A 24,967-nucleotide genomic window follows, 5' to 3' on the forward strand; every position below is an offset into this window, starting at 1 on the left:
GGACAAAGGCCATACTATTTTTGAAGGATATGGGGAAGAGTACTGGACCAAAAACAATATGCCTGGGCCAAGACACAAGAAGTCTCAGCGTTCAGGGCAGATTTCTCAGAAACCATCCGGCCTGCTTTTTTGCATCTTCCGTTGAGTGTAGTCATCCAGGAGCTTTACATAAACAAAAAAAGGCAAAAAAAGCACACAATTTTCTAACACAATTTGTAATTTTAACAAATGACAATCAATTAAGATTTCCCACAGACAAACACATCAACACCTTTCTAAAATCAACTTGCATCAACGTTTTAAACATCATAGAATCAGGCAGGGTTAACTCAATAGTGAACTTTTAACCAAACCCATCACCAAACTCTTTTACAGTACGTGAAACTAAAACCATTGCTTATGCCTTCATTTTGATGTTGAATTGGATATTATGGATTAATGAGAGATATTTAAAATTTAAAAACCATCCTTGTACGAAAAACCACAAAGTAAATCTACCATAAATAGCTTATTTTTTTCAATATCAATTTTTCTCAAAGCAGTTTCGAGTTTCTTGTTTTAATAGTAAACATGCAGACCACCCCAAAGGTGGCCTCAAAAGTAGGCTTCAATTTCATGTTTACCCTTAAGTATGCACTTTATAGGAAAAGTGTGTGTGTGTCTCAAGCAAGATTGACTGCCAGACTCACTCATCAATAAAAGCAGTATTTTTCGTTTAGATAAAAAGCTGAAATTTGGCAGGATGGTACATCTAGGGCAGTAGTTGTATGCAATGAAAGGAATTTTCAATATATTAATATTTAGGGGTAAACAGAAAAACTAAATGCCTCAAAATCTCATAAATGCCTTGACGGATTTGATTGAAATTTGGTGACAATGTAGAAAAAAAAAACAAATTAGCCGAAACATTTATTTCATTTGTGTATAATAATAATGCTCTAAGAGTGGGACATTCTAACACACCTCATCTTCGGTTTTGCCACAACACTAACAGCAATTTCACAAAGAAATGAGGCATGCCAGTTTATGTAAATGAAGACCATCTGCAGAAGAAAACTGAAAGAAGCAAAGTTGAAAGAACATGCATTTAGCAAGTGCTTGCCAGGCATTGTGGCTGTTAGCATCGCCAATTTCATGCAACTGATCCAGAAAGACAGGTATTTAATATATATTAAATCCCTCACCTCCTTCATCTTAACCGCACCCTTGTGCAAATCTTGATGTGGGGACTACAACTTCCACCAGCCAGTGCCCTGCTCCAGAAGATTTAATCAAAGTTTTTCAATAAAAGTATCAATAATAGCGCCATGTTGTCAAAGGTAGCAACTAGGGTGGTCAGATCGAACAACCGTATTCAAATTTACTTAAAAAAAAATTTGTGGTTCAAAGGCAAAAGATGACATTAGATTGTCAAAGAACCACTGTTTGCTTTGCCTGCACTAATTCTGGCCTCACATTACTGCAGGCATGCAATGCAAAGCTACAGTTTTTTACTGATCTGTTTTTACGCTTCACTTCCACGAACAGCCATTTCATAATTTTGAATGGCTATTTATCTTCATTAGTAAAACTAACAGCCAGATACCTTTACATCTTAGTGCGTTTTTTTTTCCTTTCCCATTACTCATCTACATGAGTACTCAGAGCAATTTTTCTAAACGTGTCTCCTGTGATGTAAAAGTATCATTTTCCATATGATTCTGTCCAATTCACTCTTAAACCAGAGATCCCAGAGTGTTGTTAAAACTTAAGACCTTCTCATTAAAGCAAATGGAAAACAACACATTATTGTGATTTTCCTTTTATAACTACGCTTTAAAGCCCCAACTTTAAAAAGCCTTGTCACCCAAAATGGCTTGACCCATAATTAGTCTCCATCTTGAATGGCTGCTGGTTTGATACATAATGACTAAAAAAAAGTGTAATGAAAAATATTCAGGTCACAACCTTTATTAAAATACTGCTGTCTGTGTAAAGGATAAAAAAGCAGATAAGACTGTGCGGACCCTGACTTGTTACTGAGACAATTCCATTTTTCTGGGTGAGTCCATAAGTGCCAACTGGCTTTTTTATTCAGAATGCCGTGATATAAATTGGACCTTGCCATTGTCCACTGGACACTTCTAAAATAATAAACCAAGTCCACCTTTAATCTGCCTGCCTCTTGCTTGTTGTTTTACTTTTCTCACTGTTCTCACACTTGTGCTGTGTTACTAATTAACGCCCTGCCCAGGGATTTGTTCCTGCCTTGCACCTTGTGCTGGCTGGGATTGGCTCAGGCAGACCCCCGTGACCCTGTGTTAGGATATAGCGGGTTGGAGAATGACTGACCGACTGACTAACCCGTATTCCCAATGATCTTAAACTGTTCTTCCTGTGCCTGTTTAGCAGCAAGACGCCTCACCCCAGCTGAGTGTTAATAACGGGACACACACACAACAGTATAAGTGCTTCATGATTTGCAGATGCACAAGTAAAAAGTAAAACATGATTAATAATAATGTATTGAAGCACATTGCCAGCATGTGTGGCTTGTATGGGGATTTCAGCTCCTTTCCGTGGTTGGTTTTATGTCTCGCTATCCTGAGATGGACCTTCTCACCCAGATGTCAGTTCTAGCCTGAAAAAAAGACAATGGTGCAGATGCTCAGGATTTTGACTGCTCTTATATTTAAGTAACAGTGTACGTTCTTGCTGTGGTTACCATAATGATAGAGTATAAAAAAAACACATACAATCATAATGTAACCTCCGGAATTGTTAAACCAAGTTTGAATATATTTGAATATTTACTTATTTAAAAATTAATTGTTGTTATTTTTGGGCTAATCTGACAACCCTTTTAACAACTGCTGTGCTTTTTTCCCCTCAAACACTTTGGGATAATAATTTCATTGTCTCGCCAGATTACAGAATTTTTCTTAAAGCAGTTTTTCTCAACCTTTTGTGGCCTTAGGACCCGGTTTTACCTTTTTACGTTCCTAGGTGACCCCCCAACAGTATTTGAAGCATTGAGAGTTTCTCTCTTTGTGAATCAAGCACAATTAGAAGAGCAGGTTTGGTTGGGAAGCATGCACTGATACTTTGCGATGTCACACCCACCACACTCGAATGGAATGGAACAGTGTGAGGGAAGGGCTCAATTTGGTGAAACAAACATAGTTAGAAAGAGGGAAAAAAAATCATGTAGTGTTGTTGATCACTTCAGTGAATCAGAGGTGTGTCATATGTGACAATAAATCTGAGACAAAAAAAAAATGTAGTGTATTCAGTTTATCAGTGCATAGCCTCGTACTGTATTTTTGAAAAAGGCAACACTGATGATAACCTACAAATCATCATTAATTAAGTTCACAATACCAATCAACATTCAGAATTAAGCTCTATTTGAAGATAAAAAATATAACAAGGAAATAAAAGAAGAGGGGGAAAAAAACACTGCATATCAACTAATGGAGCCAAACCACGATTGAACAGAATGAAGCACAGTTATTTTCTATAGTTGATGGCAATGCTGTTTTTCAGAATATAATAAGAAGAGAACAGGACAGTGCTTTTCATTGAGTAAAAGTCATTAGTAACTTTGATTTGTTTTTTGGTTTTTTTTTGTTTGACGACATGTATTCAAATCCACTGTGTACTGAGGCAGTACTAAGTTTAGGCTTTGATACTAATAGAGAGTCATGAGTTTTGTCAGTTTTTAGCTTTGAATAAATCAACCCTAAATTTACCTTTGTAATATTACTGAATACTGCTTTAATACACCAACACCATCAAGGACTGTATGTAACATGTTCAATAGTAAGCACGTGAACTAATAATAATACCCCCTGGAAATTGCTTCCTTCAAATAATTTAGTTATAGCTTATTCAAAACACAACATTTTCCACTTTCATTTTCAAAGACTTTATTCAGACTTGGTATTCTCTAATTTTCTTTTCTCTGTAGATATAATGTTCCTCTTTAAACTATACTATCATGTCATCTCACCAACTCAATTTACTTTTCTGGTTCATCTTTACTGTACACTTCAAGCTTATTTTTTTATAGCATTAACGTATTGAACAATCTTGCATGTAACTTTTGTATTGTAAAATGTATTTTGTTTGCCTTGTCAGGGTATACTCCTATGAAGAGAAAAATATAAAGTGCACTTTATGTCTTTATAAAATATGATCAGATCGACTATGGCCACTGTGTCTGGGGCTCCATTAGCTCTTTCACAGCAATTCTTTAACACTTCATTGATTTGATATTTGTAAGGAAACATCATTTTAAGAATGAATAAAGAACACAGTTCAGCACTGATTAAGTAAATTAAACGCGATATTTAATATCAAATATCTGCCAACATGGAAGACAGCAAGTATTAAGACACACAATAGGCATGCAAACACTCGTGTTAAGTACAGTGCATTTGGCCACTGATTACAGTAGTGTCAACTGATGTGTTCTTAGTTAAGAAAGTGGATATATTTACTTTTCCTCAACTTTTCAGAGGCACCAGAACACCCATTCTGAAAAACTTCTGTTCCAATTCTGTATGTGTGATATCAGGCGAGGTCTACTTTTATGGAAAAGAACCCTGAATTGATGTAATACAGTCCTTTAAATCATGCCCTCCACCAAATAGTCTGCCAACTTTGCTGTAGTTTTCTCAGGCAAAGAATATTATCTTTGATTGAAATCCCACTAACTGAATGATATCTGTGCCAGAATAGCCCAAATTGATATGGTCAGTGAATATTATGCAAGGCAAACATCTATTCATGTAACTAATAAAAAAAGATGCCTGGAAAACTAGAAGAAGTCAGCAGGAATGAACAAATCATTCAAAGAAATGACAAGACAGGGATCACTTAAACTAACCCGTCTATACTTACTAAATCCTTCTCCTGTATGTGTCAGTGCTGGATTTTTTTTTTATATATATATTTTTGCTATGTTTGCATTGCACTGGTCAGTTTCAATATTTAGACTGTATCACATTCTTTTTTGTACTTTAATATGACGGTATTATATAACCAGATCATTAATGAAAACATTTCAGCTTTGCACATTAAACTTCTTTCTGACACAAGAGGAATGACAATCAAATAAAAAATCCATCTCAATTACTCTCAATATTAGTAATTTCCTCACAAATTCAACTTATTTTCATTCTTCTGAACCGGTTTCTTCCATCAAAGAATCATATGGAGACAGAGCTTATCCAGGCAATGCTGAGCAGGATGCTAGTTAATAGTCGGTAATATTCACAGACAGGCCCATTTTCAGTCGTAAATGAAACAACATACAAGAAAAGCCATGGAAACAGATTGAGTCAGTCCTTGAGTTCATAAGGCCTGAGCTGACCAACTTTGTGGTATCCTGTGTCACCTGTTTAATTTGTCCCCAAGGCCCCATCAAGTGTCACTGCTGTGGAAAACATCCTGTATTGCCCCTGTCCCAAAGCAGACAGGTGCCTCTTCACCTAATGACTACAAACCAATGGCACTTGCATCTCTCATCATGAAGACCTTTAAGAGACTAGCCCTGGACTATGCGTGTCCTCTTGTGCTATATCTCCTGGACCCACTGGAGTTTGCCTATAGGACAAAGATTGAAGTGGAGGATGTAATTATCTGTCTGCTCCATGAGGCTTATTCACACCTGGACAAAGCTGGGAGCACAATGTGGACTGTGTTTTTCTAATGCCTTCAATACCATCCAGCAATCCATGTTAAGGGGTAAACTCAAAAGAGATATGTAGGTGGATGAGGCCTATGTTGTCATGAATAATGGACTCCCTGTCGGGTAGACCGCAGTCTGTGAGACTCATGGACTTTGTTTCTGATGCAGATATGAGCAACACTGGAGCACCTCAAGGAACAAGTCTTGTCTCCATCTCTCTTCACTCTGTATGTCTCAGATTACAAATATAACATCAGGTCATGTCATTTGCAGAAATTCTCAAAGTACTCTGCACTTACAGGGTGTACTGATAAAGAAGGGTGAGACAGCACAAGATTCAGATGGAGAATTTTGTTTCTTAGTGCAAAGAGAATTGTCTGCACTTAACATCAGCAAAACCAAGGAACTGCTTATTGACTTTCACTATACCTAAGAGCCTCTACATCTAGCCACTACTCTGGGTTTTGACGTAGAAGTGGTGCACTCCTACAAGAACTTGGGGTTCCAATTCAACAACAGATTGGACTGGTCTCATAAAACAGAGGAACTATATTGGAAACGGCAAAGCAGACTTTTTTTCCTGGGAGACTGTGTAATGCGAGTAGTAACATCCTTCACATCTTCTACAACTCTATGATAGGGAGTGAGATCTCGAGCGCTGTGGTGTACTGAGTTGGTAATCTCACTTCAAGAGAGGCCCACCAAATCATCAATCTAATAAAAAGGGCAGCATCAGTTATGGGATGCACTCTGGACCACTTATAGGTAGTTGAGGATGAGAGAATGAAAACAAAACTGAGTGCTATTATGAACAATGCTGCACATCATCTCTGTGACACACTAACACTGAGGAATTTCAGCCAATAAAAAAATTCAGCAGAAGTGTGTCAAGAAATGAGACAGGGGCTCCTTTATACCAACTGCAATATGCCTGCATGACACCTCACTGGGACTGTCGAGTAAGAAGTTTTTTATCTTTTCAAATATTCTTCCTTTGTAGTCATTCTGATGTATATTCAAACCATACTGTGTGTATCTTTATACTAGCCATGTGCGGCCAACTACGTTGCGCGTGTTAAAGTTGTTTGTACAGTTGTCTGTTTAAACGCGGCTGCCAGTTGTGATCAGGCCCTTCGTCACACAGCATTATGATTTTTTATAAGGGAAACAAAATTACAAAAGAAAACCCTTGGACATTAATTCGATAGGAACGGCCTACTCGGAATCACTGTCCGAATAGTAATTATGTGGTGGTGTCGGAGCATTTCTGCTGTTCACAGTCCATCTCATTTTCATGACGCTATCATTTCCTCTCCCGATCTCTTCTCAACCTTTCTCCAATCTCGCAGGTTGCTTTGTGGCAATCCAAAGAGTAAGGCAATATACACGGAGCAATTGTTATAAAAGGGGGACACATAGGTATCCAGGCTCTTTAAAGCATAAATAGGGATCACTTCACTGACATGTGAGCAAGCCACGGTACAACTGTGAGACACGCAGCACTCGCCGGCTACAACGTAACAATAATAATTTCTGGAACGCGCGGTTACGTTGTCATTCATTTTACCCACTGTCTTTCTTTCATTCATATGTTACGTAGGCACGTACCTTTTATCTTCAGCAATCTCATTCTCTAACCAGGCCTCAGGAGCTAACCAGCGTAACACTGTCCACCACCCCTTTCGTTTTTCCGGCACATTGTTGACATCCGTGAGTAACAACAACGTACTAAACTGGAAGGTGGTCTACGCATGCGTGGAATTCGAGGACAAACAAAGATCAAGATCTCTTTAGTTAATTTAAAGCACAACAATTTGTTTAGTTTGAATGTCTGTGTTTTGAGGTGTGACTGGAGTACTACAGACTTCAGTAGTATAAGCCTGGAGGAGATTCTTAATGCAATGCCTATGTTTTAGCTGTCTCTCTACTGCCATCTAGTGCTTCTTCTTCTAATTCATTCGCGGACAAACAAAGATCAAGATCCAAATGATGATTATATATAGAGATTTATCTATTATGTCATTCAGGATTGACTTTAAAATACTGCTTATGGTTTATAAAGCCTTAAATAATCTCGCTCCATCTTATATATCGGAATGCCTGACACGTTATATTCCAAATCGTAACCTTAGATCTTCAAATGAGTGTCTCCTTATAATTCCAAAAGCTAAACTTAAAAGAAGTGGTGAGGCGGCCTTCTGCTGCTATGCACCTAAAATCTGGAATAGCCTGCCGATAGGAATTCGCCAGGCAAATACAGTGGAGCAATTTAAAACACTGCTGAAAACACATTACTTTAACATGGCCTTTTTATAACTTCACTTTAACTTAATCCTGATACTCTGTATGTTCAATTCTTCATAATAACTATTCATGGTGGCTCTAAAATCCGTACTGACCCCTACTCTCTCTTCTGTTTCTTTTTCCGGTTTCTTTGTGGTGGCGGCCTGCGCCACCACCACCTACTCAAAGCATCATGATGCTCCAACAATGATGGACTGAAAGCCAGAAGTCTACGTGACCATCATCATCAGGTCCTTCCATGAAAATATGATGATTTATGTTAGGTAGATTGCCCAGAGGGGACTGGGCGGTCTCTTGGTCTGGAACCCCTACAGATTTTATTTTTTCTCCAGCTTTTGGAGTTTTTTGTTTTTCTGTCCACCCTGGCCATCGGACCTTACTCTTATTCTATGTTAATTAATGTTGACTTATGTTTATTTTTTATTGTGTCTTCTATTTTTCTATTCATTTTGTAAAGCACTTTGAGCTACATTTTTTTTGTATGAATATGTGCTATATAAATAAATGTTGATTGATTGATTGATTGATATTTTTGTATGTATTTATTTATTTATTTAAAAAGTGTGTGTGTATATTTATATTTATCTGTCTACCTATTTATGTATGTATTTATTTATTTATTTATTAAAAAAGCTTCTGTAAAAAGCCAATTTCCCCCCTGGGGACCAATTCTGTCTATCTATAACCTAATACAAATGAAGTTCATACAGAAAACCCACATATACATACAAATATATTGTAAACTGCATATAGACATCAGGTTTTATTTTTAAAATGAAAATTTTAAAATAAAATGAACATCTGACATTTTTTTTCTTGTTGAAGAGAAATAGCAGTCTGCTTCTAGTGTTAAAATGCAACTTGTAGGACAACTGCAGCTCGTACCTCCCTCATCCCCCTCACTCCCCATGCACACGTCCAGAAATTGTGATTCACCATTTCTATTCTGCCTTAAAATATTCAAAAATTTGCTCAAATGTTTTTTGACCCAACACTTGTATTATGCACAGGCTCTCTGATGAACTGTTTTGTTTCATCCTGCAGCTTTACTACAAGTTCAAAAACAAACACACCTTAAAATAGAGGCGAAGGACAAACTGCGTTAGATAAAAAAAAAACACTTAGTTCGACTTTTAATACTGATTTGTCTTGTTGAAACAAATGGCTGTCAAGACACAAAAGGACAGCACATCAATATCCCCAGAATAGGAGTATCTGTTTACATCAGGATCTTGGCAAACATCTTGTCTATGACGGAGATCTTGGCTCTTCAGCCGTGTCCAGGTGGTTTAATTCAAAGAAAAGATCCAGTCTGGATGTCTTGATGAATTCCAACTAGACATCACTTAGATGTTAAATACTGTGACAGAGAGCTGGCGAGCAAGCAGCAGGGTGTGCGAGCTACTCTTAATATCTTATTGAAAAACTATTTACAAGAATTACTCCAATAAATGATAACATCCTATATCCCTTTCTCCCTAACCATTTCGGAAAGTTCTTGGCTATGCAGATGATGTTGTCCTTGACCTTCAGCTCTATATTGTTTTATAAACTGTCTATAAATATTTACATTACAAAATGGCCTTGCCTCAAGCACTAAAATTATTTGTATCTAGTGTATTGCTGCATGTGTTAAGTAAAAAGCTTTTAATACCACTAGGCAAAATACTTTTGTGTGCAAGCTTATTCTAAGAGTGTAGGGAAAAGAGTTACGTCTGTATAGCCATCTCTCTATGTATAAAAAAAAAAACCCTGGAAATGAAAAGCAAGGCGACGAAACGTGATCTTCTCGGAAGTTCTCGGAAGACATTTAAAAGACCAGCGAGACAAAAAAGACTGGCCACGGAGCATCTCACGGGGACCGTAAACATGAGACTTGGTGCCAAGAGATTGTCCCAGGGCATTCTAACGGGGATGTGGAACATAAGATTCTTGTAAGACATGCCCTTCCTATCAAATAAGAGCACGGACAGCCAGCAAAACATTCAGTCATGTAAAGTCACATGGCATGCACAGATCCTGTGCCCTCAGCAAAGAAGAAAGAGCAGCGCGGAGAAAAGAGACCCAAGGCACGATACACATGCAGAGGAAGGTACAGAATATGAAAGCAGTAAAATTCAAAAGTATTGTAGCGTCCCAGTCAAGCTGAAGCCTTTTTTGTTTTAAGTAACTGTTAGGTCCGATCGAGGGAGGGCAGAGTACAGCACGGAAGACTGATAGCTGGGTGCTGATTGATGCGGTAAGGGGGAGGTGAGACCCGTGGGCGGAGGGGTTGGAGAGGGTGCTAGAAAGTTGTGTTTGGGGTTACGCAGTCGGCGATTGTTAAAGTAGAACTTTTGTGACACTTTATTAAGTCAGTCGCTACTGTATCAAAAAAAAAGATAGTACAGATCGCATTGATGCAAACAAAAAGAAATTAGTTTAAGTCCGAGAATTTCAAAAACGGGGTTTAACTCACATGCATTTATTGGTTGCTTTGCAAAAAAAATTATTAACTGCGGATGATGTGGATCCTTTTGTCTGTGCTGAAATTCCAAACAGAGAAACCTATCCTAATTTATGGTACAAAGTCATTAAACACAAGTCTCACTAACCTCATTTAAAAGATTCAGCATATTGGAACATGAAAGATTCCAAATATTGTTTTTACAGAAGTTCTGAAATAAAAGTGAAACTAATGAAATAGCAACAATTCAAAGAAAAAAAAAATCTTACAAGTGTGCATCCGGAAAACCAAACACGGGGGTTGGCAAGCAAAGCAAAACACAAAATAAAGAGTGAGGTGCCAATTATTGGTTAAATTCATCGTGCACTACAACTTACCCTTGTGTTAACCCATTAAACACAGTACCAGGCTGTCAGTGTTTACCAACAGGCACAGTTGTAAAGTGCGGTTTTTTACTGTGTAATGAGAAGTTAACCACTCCAGATGGTGACCAGGTGTTAAGCATCAATGCACCCAACTACATAAGCAAAGGTTACAAAAAAAAAAAGGAAACTTTAAACATTTTTATGTTTAACACTTCTCCAAGGTGCAGATGAAATCTTCAATGTCTCTCCTAATTGAATCATTTTGGGACCTCCCAAGTATGCATGAAATTTCAGGAGTCACATACTGTATATGTTTTGTTCTAATTGTGTGTTATGCAAATGTTTGCAAGTGCTAACAATGGGATTGACTGAAGGGCTTGTTAGACAAGCCATACACAGACAACATACATTTTAAAAAATTGCTTTTGCCAAGTTACTGAAAATTGCAGCCAATAGTAATACTTTAGGAAATTTTTATTATTTATTTTCAAATTGATGAACTGAGATTAAAAAAAGTGACTGAGCAGGTGGGCTGCTTAAACATAAGTAATAATGATTTCAAAGAATGATAATTCTGTTCATTTCAAAATTGGGAATTGATTAGAGGGCATCTTGGACAAAGCAGGGCCCAAACTACATTGTAATCGGAAAGTATTCTAACCCCATCACTAGCTGTACACTTTAAAGTGCCGTAGATTAAATTTTAATATATTACATTACATAATACAATACATTACATTCAATAGCCCATAACGACAAAGTAAAAATGTGTTTTCAGTTAGGCTTGCAAATTTATTAAAAAATAATAACTGAAATCTCTCATTCATTCAAGTACTCAGATCCTTAATTCAGTACTTTGTAGAAGCCCACTTAGCAAATACAGCTTTAAATCTCTTTGGGCGAGTCTCTATAAGCTTTCCACACCTGGATTTGGGCAGTTTATGCCATTCTTCCTGGCAGATCCTCTCAAGCTCTGTTAGAATGGATGGGAAGGGTCTGTAAACTGCCATATTGAGGTTTCTCCAAACATGGGATTTAAATCTGGGCTTTGGCAGTGCCACTCAAGGACAGTCAGAGACTTGTCCAGAAGTCATATCTGCATTGTCCTGGCAATATGTATCTGATCACTGTCATGCTGAAATGTCACCCATCACCCCAGTCTAATTTAGTGTGCAGGTTTTCTTCAGGGACCTCTCTTTATTTGGCTGCATTTCTCCTTCCTTCAATTCTAAGCAGTCTCCTTGTCCCTGCTGCTGATAACTACCCCCACAGCATGATGCTGCCTCCACAATACTTCACCATAAGGATGGTATTAGGCAGGTGATAAGCTGTGCCTGGTCCTTTCCAGACAAGTGCTTGGAGTTCTGCCCAAACAGTTCAGTGTTTGTCTCATCAGACCACAGACTCTTTTTTCCTCCTTTATTCTCAGAATCCTTTAAGTACCATTTGGCAAACTTGTACTGAAGAGTGACTTCTATCTGGCTACTCTACCATGAACACCTGACTGATGGAGTGCTCCTGAGATGACTGTCCTTCCGACAGGTTCTCCCATCTCAGCAGAGAGCTTCTAAAGCTCTATGAAAGTGAGCACTGTGGTCTTGGTCACCCCCCTGACCAAGGCCCTTGTTGCCCAATTACTCAGTTTGGCTGGATGGCCAACTCCAGGAAAGGTCCTAGTGCTTCCAAACCTCTTATGCTTCACAATAGTTGAGGATACGTACAGTTTTAGAATTGGTTTTATCCCCTTACCCTGATTTATGCCTCACCACAATTTGATTGCAGGGGTCTACAGAGAGTTCTTGGGATGTCGTGGCTTGTTGTTTTTATTCCTGACATGAAGTGTGAATGGTGAAACCTTACATACACAGGTACACATGTGCCTTTCTAAACAATGTCCAACCAATTCATTTTGTAACAGGTGGACTCCAATCACATTCTAGACAAATCATAAGGATTATTAAAGCAAACAGGAAGCATCTAGCCAGAATTTGGACTGCCATAGCTAAGGGCCTATAATACTTCTACTAATGAAAGATTTCACTTTTTGATTTTTATTACAAAACTTTCTAAAAACTTGTTTTCTCTTTGTCATCATGAGCTTTCGAGTGTAGATTGCTGGGCAAAATGGCAAATATTTTCATTTAAAATTAAATCTACAACAAGTGCGGAGAATTGAAAGGGTCTGAATATTTTCAGAATCTACTGTACATATGAACTGTAATCAGATATAACTTTCAAGATTTTAAGTTGGTTTATTAGAAAGAACAGTACAAATACAAATAATGCTAGACATGAGATGATCAGATGAGTGATCATTTTTTGGTTTATGTTAATGACATGGATTCGGGCATGATGAGCAAACTTGTGAAATTTACAAATGATACCAACACTGGTAAACACTTAGGGGCAATAAATACTGTTTCCATTTGGGCAAATATTTGTAACACACAGTAGGATGTAGTCAAGTGCAAAGGCTTGCATGCACACACAAAGGTAATTATTTGTAAACAAAAGAGCGGTGAGCCCAGCACTGACCCCTGAGGGACCTCAGTTCTAACATCATCTAATTCTGATAGAAAGCAAAGGGTTATGGTGAGGGGAACCCTGACTCTAAGCCAATTTTGCACCCATCTACACACTAGACCATGAACTCCCACTTTGGTAATTTGATGCCTAGCTACTCTTAAGATGTGTTACCAAAGGTTTTCTGAAAATCAAAACAAATTACATCATATGCAACTTCCTAATCGTATCAGTTTGTTGCTTCCTCAAAGACTTCCAGCTTATTAGTGAAACACAACACCCCCAGCGTGAACCCATGCTGACTCCTCACTAACACATCTGTTCTTGCCATATGAAGCTCAATCTTTTCCTTAAAAATTCTATACATTAATTTACACTTGATGAATGTTATACTTATCAGGCTAGAGTTATTTGGATCCACCCGATTACCCTTTAAATAAAACAGGATAATATTTTCAGCCTTCCAGTCCTTGGGAATTTCCTCACTGTCTGTGTATTTTAATTCCCCATTGAATATTCCTAATACTCTCCACCTCCTCTTAGACTATTATTTTCCTACTAAAATACTGAAAGAATCTTTTCCTTATCTTTTACCATCTCTGCAATATTTCTAACTTCCTTAGGAATTTCCCCACTGTCTATATATTTGAATTCCCCCTTGAATATTCCTAATATCCTCCACCTCCTCTTAGGCTATTCTTTTTCAACTAAAATACTGAAAGAATCTTTTCCTCATCTTTTACTTTTTCTGCAATATTTTTAATTGCCTTTTAGCTCTCCTCATATCCTTTTTAACAGTTGCTCTCATATGTTCTACAGTTAGTGCTGGATACTTTTGCCATGTTCACCTCATGTAGCTATTTATTCCTTTGCTGCTTCTTTGTAATCTAATTATTTACCCACAGCACAGTTTTCTTTAATTTCACTGATGGATTGAAAAAAAAAAGAAAAAACTTATTTTGTCCCCAAAAGGAAATTTGGAAAATTTACTATTTCTAAATTTCAGGATAAACTTGTTCTGCGTCCTCAATTGTGTCCACATGTTTAAATGTTAATTCCAGTAAATCCGTTTTAGATTTTGCCACAGCTGCTCAGAAATTGCACTACAAAAGTTAAACTTCACAATTATAGTTTTTGCATATGCACTCTGACTTAACACTGTCAAAGGTATCTTATACACTGTGTGCACAATTATTAGGCAAGTGTGTATTTTGACCATATCATCATTTTTATGCGTATATTCCAACTCCAAGCTGTATTAACTTGAATGCTTATTGGATTTAAGCACGTCAGGTGATGTGTATTTGTGTAATGAGGGAGGGTGTGGCCTAAGGAGATCAACACCCTATATCAAGGTGTGCAGAATTATTAGGCAGCTAGTTTTCCTCAGGCAAAATGGGCCAAAAAAGAGATTTAACTGACTCTGAAAAGTCAAAAATTGTAAAAAGTCTTTCAGAGGGATGCAGCACTTTTGGAATTGCTAAGATATTGGTGTGTGATCACAGAACCATCAAACATTTTGTTGCAAATAGTCAACAGGGTCGCAAGAAACGTGTTGAGAACAAAAGACGCAAAATAGCTGCCAAAGATTTGAGAAGAATCAAACGTGAAGCTACCAGGAACCCATTATCCTCCAGTACTTTCATATTCCAGAGCTGCAACCTACCTGGAGTGCCCAGAAGTACAAGGTGTTCAGTGCTCAAAGACATGGCCAAGGTAAGGAGGGCTGAAACCCAACCACCACTGAACAAGAAACATAAGTTGAAACGTCAAAACTGGGCCAAGAAATATCTGAAGACAGATTTTTTCAAAGGTTTTATGGACCGATGAGATGAGAGTGACTCTTGATGGACCAGATGGATGGACCTGTGGATCAGTAATGGGCACAGAGCTCCACTCCAACGTGGAGGTGGGGTACTGGTATGAGCTGGTATTTTTAAAGATGAGCTAGTTGGACCTTTTGCATTGAAGATGAACTCAAAATCAACTCCCAAACCTACTGCCAGTTTTTCGAAGACACTTTCTTCAAACAGTGATACAGGAAAAAGACCATGATTTTTATGCAGGCCAATGCTCCATCACTTGCATCGAAGTTCTCCACTGCGTGGCCAGCCAGTAAAGGCCTTAAAGATGAAGGAATAATGACATGGCCCCCCTTCCTCATCTGACCTAAACCCTATCGAGAACTTGTGGGCACTTCTTAAACGCTAGATTTACGGGGGAGAAAAACAATCCACCTCTCTGAAGAGTGTCTGGGAGGCTGTAGTCACTGCTCCACAAAAAGCTGATCGTCAACAGATCAAGAAACTGACAGACTCCATGAATGGAAAGGATTATGACTGTTATTGGAAAGAAGGGTGGCTATATTGGTCATTAATTGATTGATTTATTTTTTTTGAAATGTCAGAGATGTTTATTTGTAAATTTTGAGGTGTTTGTTTATTATTCTCACTATAACAGATGAAAATAAACAAGTGAGATGGGAAAATTTTCATTTTTCCTTTAGTTGCATAATAAATCTGCACACTAATAGTTGCCTAATAATTGTGCGCACATATGTATTCCCCTGATGATGTTCACACTCACATTTCCGTTGTGAAACATTCAGGTTTCAGGTTTATTAACATTTTGGATTGACTGATAGCACTGTGTTTGTTCCATATTAAAATTAATCCTCAAAAATACAACTTGCCTAATAATTCTGCACTCCCTGTATATAAACGTCTACGCATGGAAGTGTGTGTGTGTGTGTGTGTGTCTGTCTGTCTGGCCCAGAAGTGAGAAGCAGACTCGGGGTAAGGGCTCCACCTCCGAGGAAACAGAAAACTAGCTTAGCCATTAATAATACAAGCGAGGCAAGCACATTAGCAAAACGAAACCTCCAAAGAAAGACAAAGTTGCTTAGCTATTAACATCAGCAAAACGGTATCCCTTTTACTCTTCCTCCAGCAGCTAATGCACAAGCGATGCGAGCACGTCGGCAAAATGAAACCTCCTAGGTTAGAGACGTCCAGAGTAGTTCCTTTCAATTACCTGACATCTCTACATTTCAATTTTTTTTCCTGACGATTTCAATAGTTTCTAGGACCCTGGGCTATTTACAGCATGGGCTTACACAGCTAGTTATAGTATAGACACTAGAACCTAATTGCTCAGTTACTAGGAATGCCACAATAACCCACAATAAAACAAAAAAGTATATATAATTTTATTGAATTTAAAAAAATCTCTCTCTATTATAAAAGGAAATCCTGGGACGAGACTTTCTTGGAGATAATTTCATCTCCCGCGAGAGATAAGTTCAGGTCCCGCGAGACGAGACTTTTTGCCAAGAGATTTTGACAAGTCCCGCCCTCCACTCAAACATTTACAACCATGCCCACGGTCCAATCACTTCTCATTCATGTGAATGCTATTGTCATACACAGTTCCTGCACTCTCAGCTCCAAGTGGGGTCGGAAATAAAAGACAAAGAGTAGAAGACAAAGTAGAACATAGTAAAGAGGTTCAAACACATTGGTGTTATACACATGCAGAATTACTCTCAAAAAAGTGATAGTAAAGATCGCATTAGCGCTAACAAACGGAAATTAATACTCAGTGAAATAACGGAACAGCAAAAAGAGATCGACTAGATGGACACAGGTTATATGACAGAAGTATGTAGTTATTGTTCAGGTTTATACTTTAAGTTGGAGACTCGCAGATCGTCTAATTTGTGTTACCATCAGGGAAAAGTAGTGTTTCTTCCCAATGAAGAGGCCCATCCGTGAGAATTAAAAGATTTGTTGTTTGGTGAAAGTGAAATCCACATACGCAAGTGGCAGAGATGCAAAGTGGCTGGCGCGTAGCACAGGCTGGGTGGTTGGCGAGCAAAGCAAGCAAGGGGCAAAGCCCTCTAGTAGATTGAAGGAAGCAGTATGCCTTATATATATCCCAGTACCTGCACTGGATTTCGAGAATCACACATTATTTACAAAAACAGAAACTGTGATTAAATTGAAATAAAGGCTACAGTTATTACTTCTTTTATTTAAGTGATAGCAGTTGTGAGCAGGTTATACTACTGCAGTGGAGAGCATGAATTATCAGGGATATCAATTAACTTTATATTTTAATATTTAAACATGGCAGACAGGAAGAAAAAAAATCCCTACGGCTGCTGTTTATTTTGAAAAGGATGGGTGTGGTGATGATCTCTAGTAACGGCAAAAGTATAATTAATGGCTAGCCAAATAGCCATTCTATAACCCTTAAAAGGTACTTGAGCATCAAATTAATTAGAATATATACTCCTTGCCGCCAGAGCAGCACAGCCTCCTATGGCTTTCAAGTTGCAAAGAGTTTGATTGTGAATTGCTGTATCTTTAAATCACTGTTTTAACATCCTTATTCTACTTAACAGTTCATTGCACAAATAATTTTCTCTGCTATCTACCATAGCAAAACTATAAAGCAAGCAGGACTTTAAAAAATATATATGAATTCCTCCACTTTACATCATATATTTTTTCAATGATTACTTTTTAAGCATTACATATTTGCTCATTTTCTCAAGTGTAGCTGAGTGCATCAGCCTATATTTGGAAAACTAAATATTAAAAAAAATGCTGCACCACTACTCAGCAGCAATGTGAATTTGAGTTTATCCTCTTTAGTCATTAAACTTCAGCTGTCTGTTGGCAGGAGAGATGATCATCAGTGCACTTTTCAACTGAATTTTGCTCATATCAACTTGTGCTGCATGTCTTTCAAATGGGGGATGTGTTTCCCTGTGTTCTGTAGCCATGACTTCCTGTTGAAATATAAATAAAGACTTCCCTGGATTTGAAAAATGCATCTCAAAGAGTTTTGTTTTTTTTTTTCCTTTTTTTGCCAGTGAAAGCTGTAGAACAATGCATTCCCCCCCAAGCGTGAACAATAGCTCTTTGTGATGCCTCCCAAAACATTTGCATTGTGAATACATTTAGGATGCTTTTAAAAGGGAGGATATACCTCAAAGTAAAAATCCATGTATCAAAGCTCCTACAAAGGATGAAAGAAATAAACACGGGGCATAGGAAGGATGCTACTGCATATGCTACCTATGCTTAATTTAACTTTTACAGGGTAGGAAAACATTTTGCATTCCTCAGATTGGCCAAAAGCTCCAGTTGCATCTATAGCTCTCTTAATACTGTCAGATCACATTTCATTAATTTGTTCGTTTTTGATCCTGCTAAATCCAGTTTGATGTTCCCAGAAACACAGCACACAAGGAAGGTGGCCTGCCTATCCATCACAGAGCACACTCACAGACATAACCACAACAATGCCAATTTAGTGTTGTCAATCAACCAGACTCACACTTTTTTTTTTTAAAAAAACAAGAGGGAAAAATACAAGAAAACCAGAAATAAAAACAGAATAAGACACTAACATGTAGGGAATATGCCGAATTCATACAGATAATAGCCAGACACAAACACAACTCTGGAGCTATGAAGCAGCATAGACAACAATTGCACAAGTGTCAGTCAGTCATTATCCAACCCGCTATATCCTAACACAGAGTCACAGGGGTCTGGCAACACAGGAAGCCAGGCAGGAACAAATCCCAGGCAGGGTGACAGCCCACAGCAGGGCACACACACACACTCACAGCAAGCACACACTAGGGACAATTTAGAATCACCAATGTGCCTAACCTGCATGTCTTTGGATTGTGGGAGGAAGCCGGAGCACACGGAGGAAAACCACGCAGACATGGGAAGACGCAGGGAGGACCCGGGAAGTGAACCCAGCTGCGCCAGTGTTCTATACTTTAATCATTCTTTTATATTGTGCTTTCACAGCACTTCACACATCAAAAAAGACTATATATACAAAGCACTACAAGAAAACGACACAAATAATAATAGTAATAAAATAAATCTACAAAATACTCAAACACAAGATTAATCTAAAGATCTTTAAGACAATATAATTTAAAACACAAGGCAAAATTAAAATCAATTAAATAAATGAGTCAAGTGACAAATAGAAAGAATTTTAAATATATATTGAAAACAAAAGAGGGGCAAAGACCCTCTTAAACGCATTATACTGAAACAAACCTGATAATTGACCACTGCGAGTTTGAGCCAGAAATTAGCAGTCACAATATTATTATCAACTTATTATTATTATTATCAGTCCCAACAGCAAGAAAGAAAACTAAAGGTTCGAGACACACTCCACAATTTAAAGATTATACTAAATCTCACCCATTTTCTGAACCTTCTTTTTCTTTTTTTTTCTTTTAAGGATAGGGTTAGGAGACACAGCCAACCTGAACAGGACTGGGTATAAGGTTGGAGCAAAACCCTTGTTAGAATGCTAGGCTGTTGAAAGGAGTCACTAATCCACCCCAACAGTATAAACAAGTGTAAGTCCCAATAAATGCCAGCCACATGAACACCAAACAAACATATACGCTTACACACAACAAGCTGATCACCCTAACTGTAATGAATTAAAAAAAAAAAAAACGTATATCATTCTATTAAAGTGTCATTCACAGAGCACATTATCACAAATTGCTTGAAAACACAAACAAAAAAAATACAATTTGAAGTAACAAGATAAACCACATGATCATTTACAAGTTGTAATATTATGTATTTACAATATATAATACAAATACGGTATGTATTAAGACTCAGATACGTGTCAACTAAAACATAACACGCAAGGATCTGATTATTGAGTGCAACCTCAAGCCTATAACCCAGGAGATTTTGTTTAATATCACTCTTAAACATTAAGAATCCATACACTGTAATTGCAGTCCCTCACAGGCTAGAATTCACATGTATTCTGCATGAGGAAGGAACTCTACTACAGAATTCATGGGTAGTTAGCAAACAGATTCAAGAGCGCAGGTGTAGTTCTTTAGCACTAGAGCAAAACATTTCTCTATCCTAAAAAACAAATTGGGTGTACATGAGCAACCCCACTAGTGTAAACCAGACCACTTACAAGTGATACATTCTGTAATAAATGACAAAAAACAAAGAAAAAAATCCTAATTCTTACATTACTGTGAAGATTTGTTTTTTTTTTTTAAGACAGACATGATTACAATCATTGCTGGTATTACTGGTATGTATGACTGCAGATATTTCACACTGAGCAGACTGCACTAGGGGTAAAGTCTTTTGCAAAGATTCTGACTTACACAGATATGCAAGCCTTATACACTCAAAGCACAAGTAGCTCAAAATGTTTTGTCTATTCAATGTAAAATCAGCAAACCAGTTTAACAAGATCCAAATTAAGCTCTCCGATGCACATCCACTAGAGCCAGAATGTAACTAGCAATGTTGTATACAGCCCCATGCTTATGCATTAGAATATAATTAAAGACTGTATCTATGATGAAGAAACTGTTAAGCGTAAAAAGACGCTACCTGGATCAATTCAAATACTGTAGTTACACAAGAACTTAGGAACACCCATCCATTTTCTGATTTTTTTGTTTTCTTTTTGCATTATTGGTTGTTGGCAAACCAGAACCTATATACCTATATAAAATATGCCAAAATGTACTGGCTAACTCTGGGTTTAACACCAGCCTAGTCTATAATTGGGCACAATTCTATACACTGGCATACTCATTCATATCAGGGCAATCCAGATTTAACAGGTAACACACATATATCCTTGGGATGTCAGAAGATAAATGTGGAGTTTTTTTTTTTTGTTTTTTCTGTCCACCCTGGCCATTGGACCTTACTTATTCTATGTTAATTAATGTTGACTTATGTTTATTTTTTATTGTCTTCTATTTTTCTATTCTTCATTTTGTAAAGCACTTTGAGCTACATTTTTTTGTATGAATATGTGCTATATAAATAAATGTTGATTGATTGATGTGTGGCTAGAAAAAAACCAATACAAACACATGGAGAACAAGAAAACTCCCCACAGACAATGATCAAGATGGGATTCCAACCCAGGTCACCTATAAGTCAAACAACCAGAATATGTTAAAATATTTTATTCTTCTTCCATCCACATATTCATTCAACACTCTTACCACACATTTTGTGTCAAAAGAAGCCAAAACAGTATCCTGGCAATACTGGGTTAAATATGGATATCAAAATAAGATCCCAATCTTTGAGGAAAAGCTGTTTTAAAAATTCACACAGAACAAAATATGCAAGACTCGTAATATAATTGGTCACCCGATACTGAGATATTTAGACTGCACCAGATGAACATTCACACAAATTACACATTAAAAACAAATTGTGGAGAAAGTAAACGTGGGAAAAAACTTCACACACACTGACATCAGGCCAGGCGTTTCAACCTAATAATACAATCGCATTATTTATGTGGACTGGGTGACTACTTATGGATCTCCTGAATGGGTCACCTTTTATGTATGATTTTACAAGTTTTCGTGCCGCTTGCAATGTTTTTTTCCTCCAGGTAATCCAGTTTCCTCCCACAGCCCAAACACATGGGGTTACAATGATCTGCGCCTTTAAATTGGCTGCTACGAGTGAGGATGTGTTACGTACCCTATGACAGACTAGCATCCATTCCAGTTTGTGTAATCGGTACTGGAATATCGTATTTAGTTTAGTTTTCATGACAGCACTTAAGTGTAAAAAAATTAAAACGTGATCTACTACCACTACTGAGGCATCAATATCTTTGATGGAAGTAAAAAGATTACAAATGCGAAAGGGTTAGAAGTTCCACACTTCTCACGCAGTGAACTCTGAGATGCACAGTGGCCACCAGCTCGCTAGAAAGCATGTCTACCTGCTAGTAAACTCTCATGAATGACAAGACAGAGGACAGAACGGTAAGCCTCCCGTGTTCTCAGTCTGCACTGGCAAATAGTGCGCCGAGGACTGTTCCAAACGGTCACAAAACAGGCGGGGGTCCCCACGGGTGGGGGTTGGGTTTGCCCGGTTTGTGTTATTTCACCTGGAAGTCATTGAGCGGGTTTTGCTGCATTGCATCTTTCTCTATGGCGCTCCGTGCGGGGGGCTCTCTTCCCACACTCACGCTGACCTCTTTGGGAGTACGGGGATCCCTTGTACGCTCTCCCCCTTATCCTCTTCTTCACCTTCATCACAAAATCGCACACTGCGAACAACACTAACAGAACTGCTTGACAAACTTGAATCAAATAGGCGGGGGCGTGTTGCTAACTGCATCTGCGCAAAGTTCCGCACCTCAGCGTAGAGTCCCGCTAGCCGGTTGCCCTCTCCCTCGACTTACCTGCAGTGCCGGTATCAGTCACGCACTCTTTCTCCGTCATTGTTTTTCCTTCGTGTATCTTGTGATTTGGAAGCCTCCTTTAGGAATCAAATCCTTGAGTCGCGTTGAGAATGTAATGTTAGCGCGCACTCTGTCCGTTTCTACCGCTGTATGTCTCGCCTTCGCTCTCTCACATTCGCCAGTGTCGCCACACACACTTTTCCTTTCTCCTCATGAGCCTTCCTGCAGATGGCGCGGTCCCGACAACTAGCTCGAGTATCCGCACGCCGCGCGAGCTCACCGGCCGTACTGCGGCCACGCCCCTCGTTCAGAGAGCGCGCACAGTGACCGTGGCGCGACTGCAGCCAGTCTATCTGAAGCTTCGACCACGCCTCTCGGCCTGAATGCGCGCGTTCGTCTCCGACTGTCACTGCAGTGCAGTAGCCCTCTTGCCGCCCAATTCACTCACCTCCTTATTTTTCTTCTCATGACATCTCCGCAGATGCGCAGGGGAGTGGCAGCCTTTCTTTTTACGTGCCTCGTTCTACAGGTTTCCAGTGTGATCTGCAAGGATGTTTTAGGATCTGCTTTTGATAGTGAATACTAATGCTAAGAACCTTGCAAAGTGCGTCATTATAGTTTATAACTTTGTAAGAATCATTACTAAAGCTCATTCTGAAAAGTGTTATGTAAACTAAAATTAACTGTTATCTTTAATAAGTGTTTGATCTCTAAAGTATCATAGATTATGAGAGATTTCAGCATGATAAAATATATGCTATATCTTTAAAATCTCACCTGTTATCTACACATTTTTTTTTTACTTATGTGAGATTCCTTATTTGACCTTCACAGCGGGCAGCACTGAGTAAATTGTAAGAACCAACTGTGGACAGGGTGCCACTCTAGTCCAGGGCACTTTCACTCACACCTGGCCCATTTATAGAGCCAAATTAACTTAGCAGGTGCCTCTCAGAGAGACATTGGGAGAATCTGTAAACTCTTCTCTGATTTACACTTTGCCAGAGCCTAATTTCAACTCAAGAGTTCCGAGGCACCCATGTTACCTACTACAACATCTTACCACCTTATTGTAATGTACAATAAAATACAATGCCTACAAAGGCAACTTTTTATCAAGTCAGGATTTAGTTGCAATTGTGGATCATTTTTGGAGGCCTTACACTCTTTTTGCCATTTATGTACCTCCCTTATACGACAGGTATAAAGATAAAGATTCATTGTTGCCCTTTTGTTCACAAGCCAGGGGTTTACGATCACCATCCTTCTTGTAGAATATTTTGGCATATTTCTATGACATTCTTTGTATTTTGAACTTTTATAGCCAGCTCTTCATTTTTTTTATTTTGGCCTATAAATGCCACAGCCTAAAGGCACTAGTTGGAGGGACTGGCTGACTTGGGGTAAGTCTACATCTGAGAAGGCTAGCAAAGGTCCTGATTTGCTTTGTGGATCATTTTGGAGGCCTTACACTTTTTTTGCCATTTATGTACCTCCTTTATACAAGAGAAATAAATACTCTTCTCCTGGCCCATAAATAAATGGCCTGCCTTTTCCATCAGGTATAACAGAAGTATTTGTTATTGTCAACAGGAAGTTAACTAGGTGTGCAATGTTAGTTTAATCAAATTGTGTTTGTGTAGTACTGTGATTTAGCTAAAGATCAGACTTTTTTTTAATAATTAAAGCAGAAATCCTAGTAATTTCTAAAGTTTCACAAACTTTTTTCCTGCTGCTATAAGTGTAGGGAGGAGGGTCACAGCATCTATTGTCCCTTTTTCTGTGAGCCAATGAATGATAGTGAGAGGCAAGGAGAAAGGTACTGTCTGATGGCTTCTTACTCAGTCATTTAACACTGGCCAGTTAAACTAACCTGCTTGTGGTTGGTATGTGAAAGAATATGCAGACCACCTGGAGGAAAACATACATAGATATTTGGAAAATGCTCAAACTCCATATGGGCAGTGCCCAGGCCAGGATTCATACACACAACTCTGGAACAGTGAGTCAGAATTAGTTTAAATAGTTTCTTAAACTGTCTCAGAGTGCTGTGGTAATGTATATATGTATTTATTTGACAGGCTACAAAAAGATATATTGTTAAATTGGACATCGGTGGTGCTGACGTCTAACGTTTCACTTCCAGTATGAGGCCTTCTTCCAAGATCACATCAGCTGCCTTTATTAAAGTGGTTAAAATGCCAAGTGCACCACAGGACACCAAGAAAGTAAGAAGGACTTAATACTATTAGCCTGAATGGGTAGCTTTACTTATTAAGGAAATAATATAAAATCATGTCAGGAACAACTCCAACATATATGAATGAAGATTGATTTATATCTAATATATGATGTACTAAACATTGGAGGTTGATAAGAAAGCAATTTTCA

At 38.2% G+C, this 24,967-nt stretch overlaps 1 protein-coding gene across 3 annotated transcripts in view; it reads right to left on the minus strand.

Moving 5' to 3' along the window:
- Nucleotides 1-22,919, minus strand: part of hspa12a (heat shock protein 12A) — a 169,444-nt gene extending 146,525 nt beyond the window's left edge. For 2 of the 3 annotated variants that reach the window (XM_039737214.1, XM_039737207.1), the window contains exon 1: nt 22,577-22,918. In XM_039737214.1, coding sequence (XP_039593148.1) covers nt 22,577-22,616 — 40 coding nt within the window. In that variant the 5' untranslated portion in view covers nt 22,617-22,918. Of the gene's footprint in view, nt 1-22,576 lie in introns of all 3 variants that reach the window. The other variant, XM_039737197.1, reaches the window with a different exon arrangement.
- Between the last annotated feature and the right edge of the window lie 2,048 nt (nt 22,920-24,967).

This window comes from Polypterus senegalus, chromosome 1, assembly GCF_016835505.1.
Source record: "Polypterus senegalus isolate Bchr_013 chromosome 1, ASM1683550v1, whole genome shotgun sequence".
Taxonomy (NCBI): Eukaryota; Metazoa; Chordata; class Cladistia; order Polypteriformes; family Polypteridae; genus Polypterus; species Polypterus senegalus.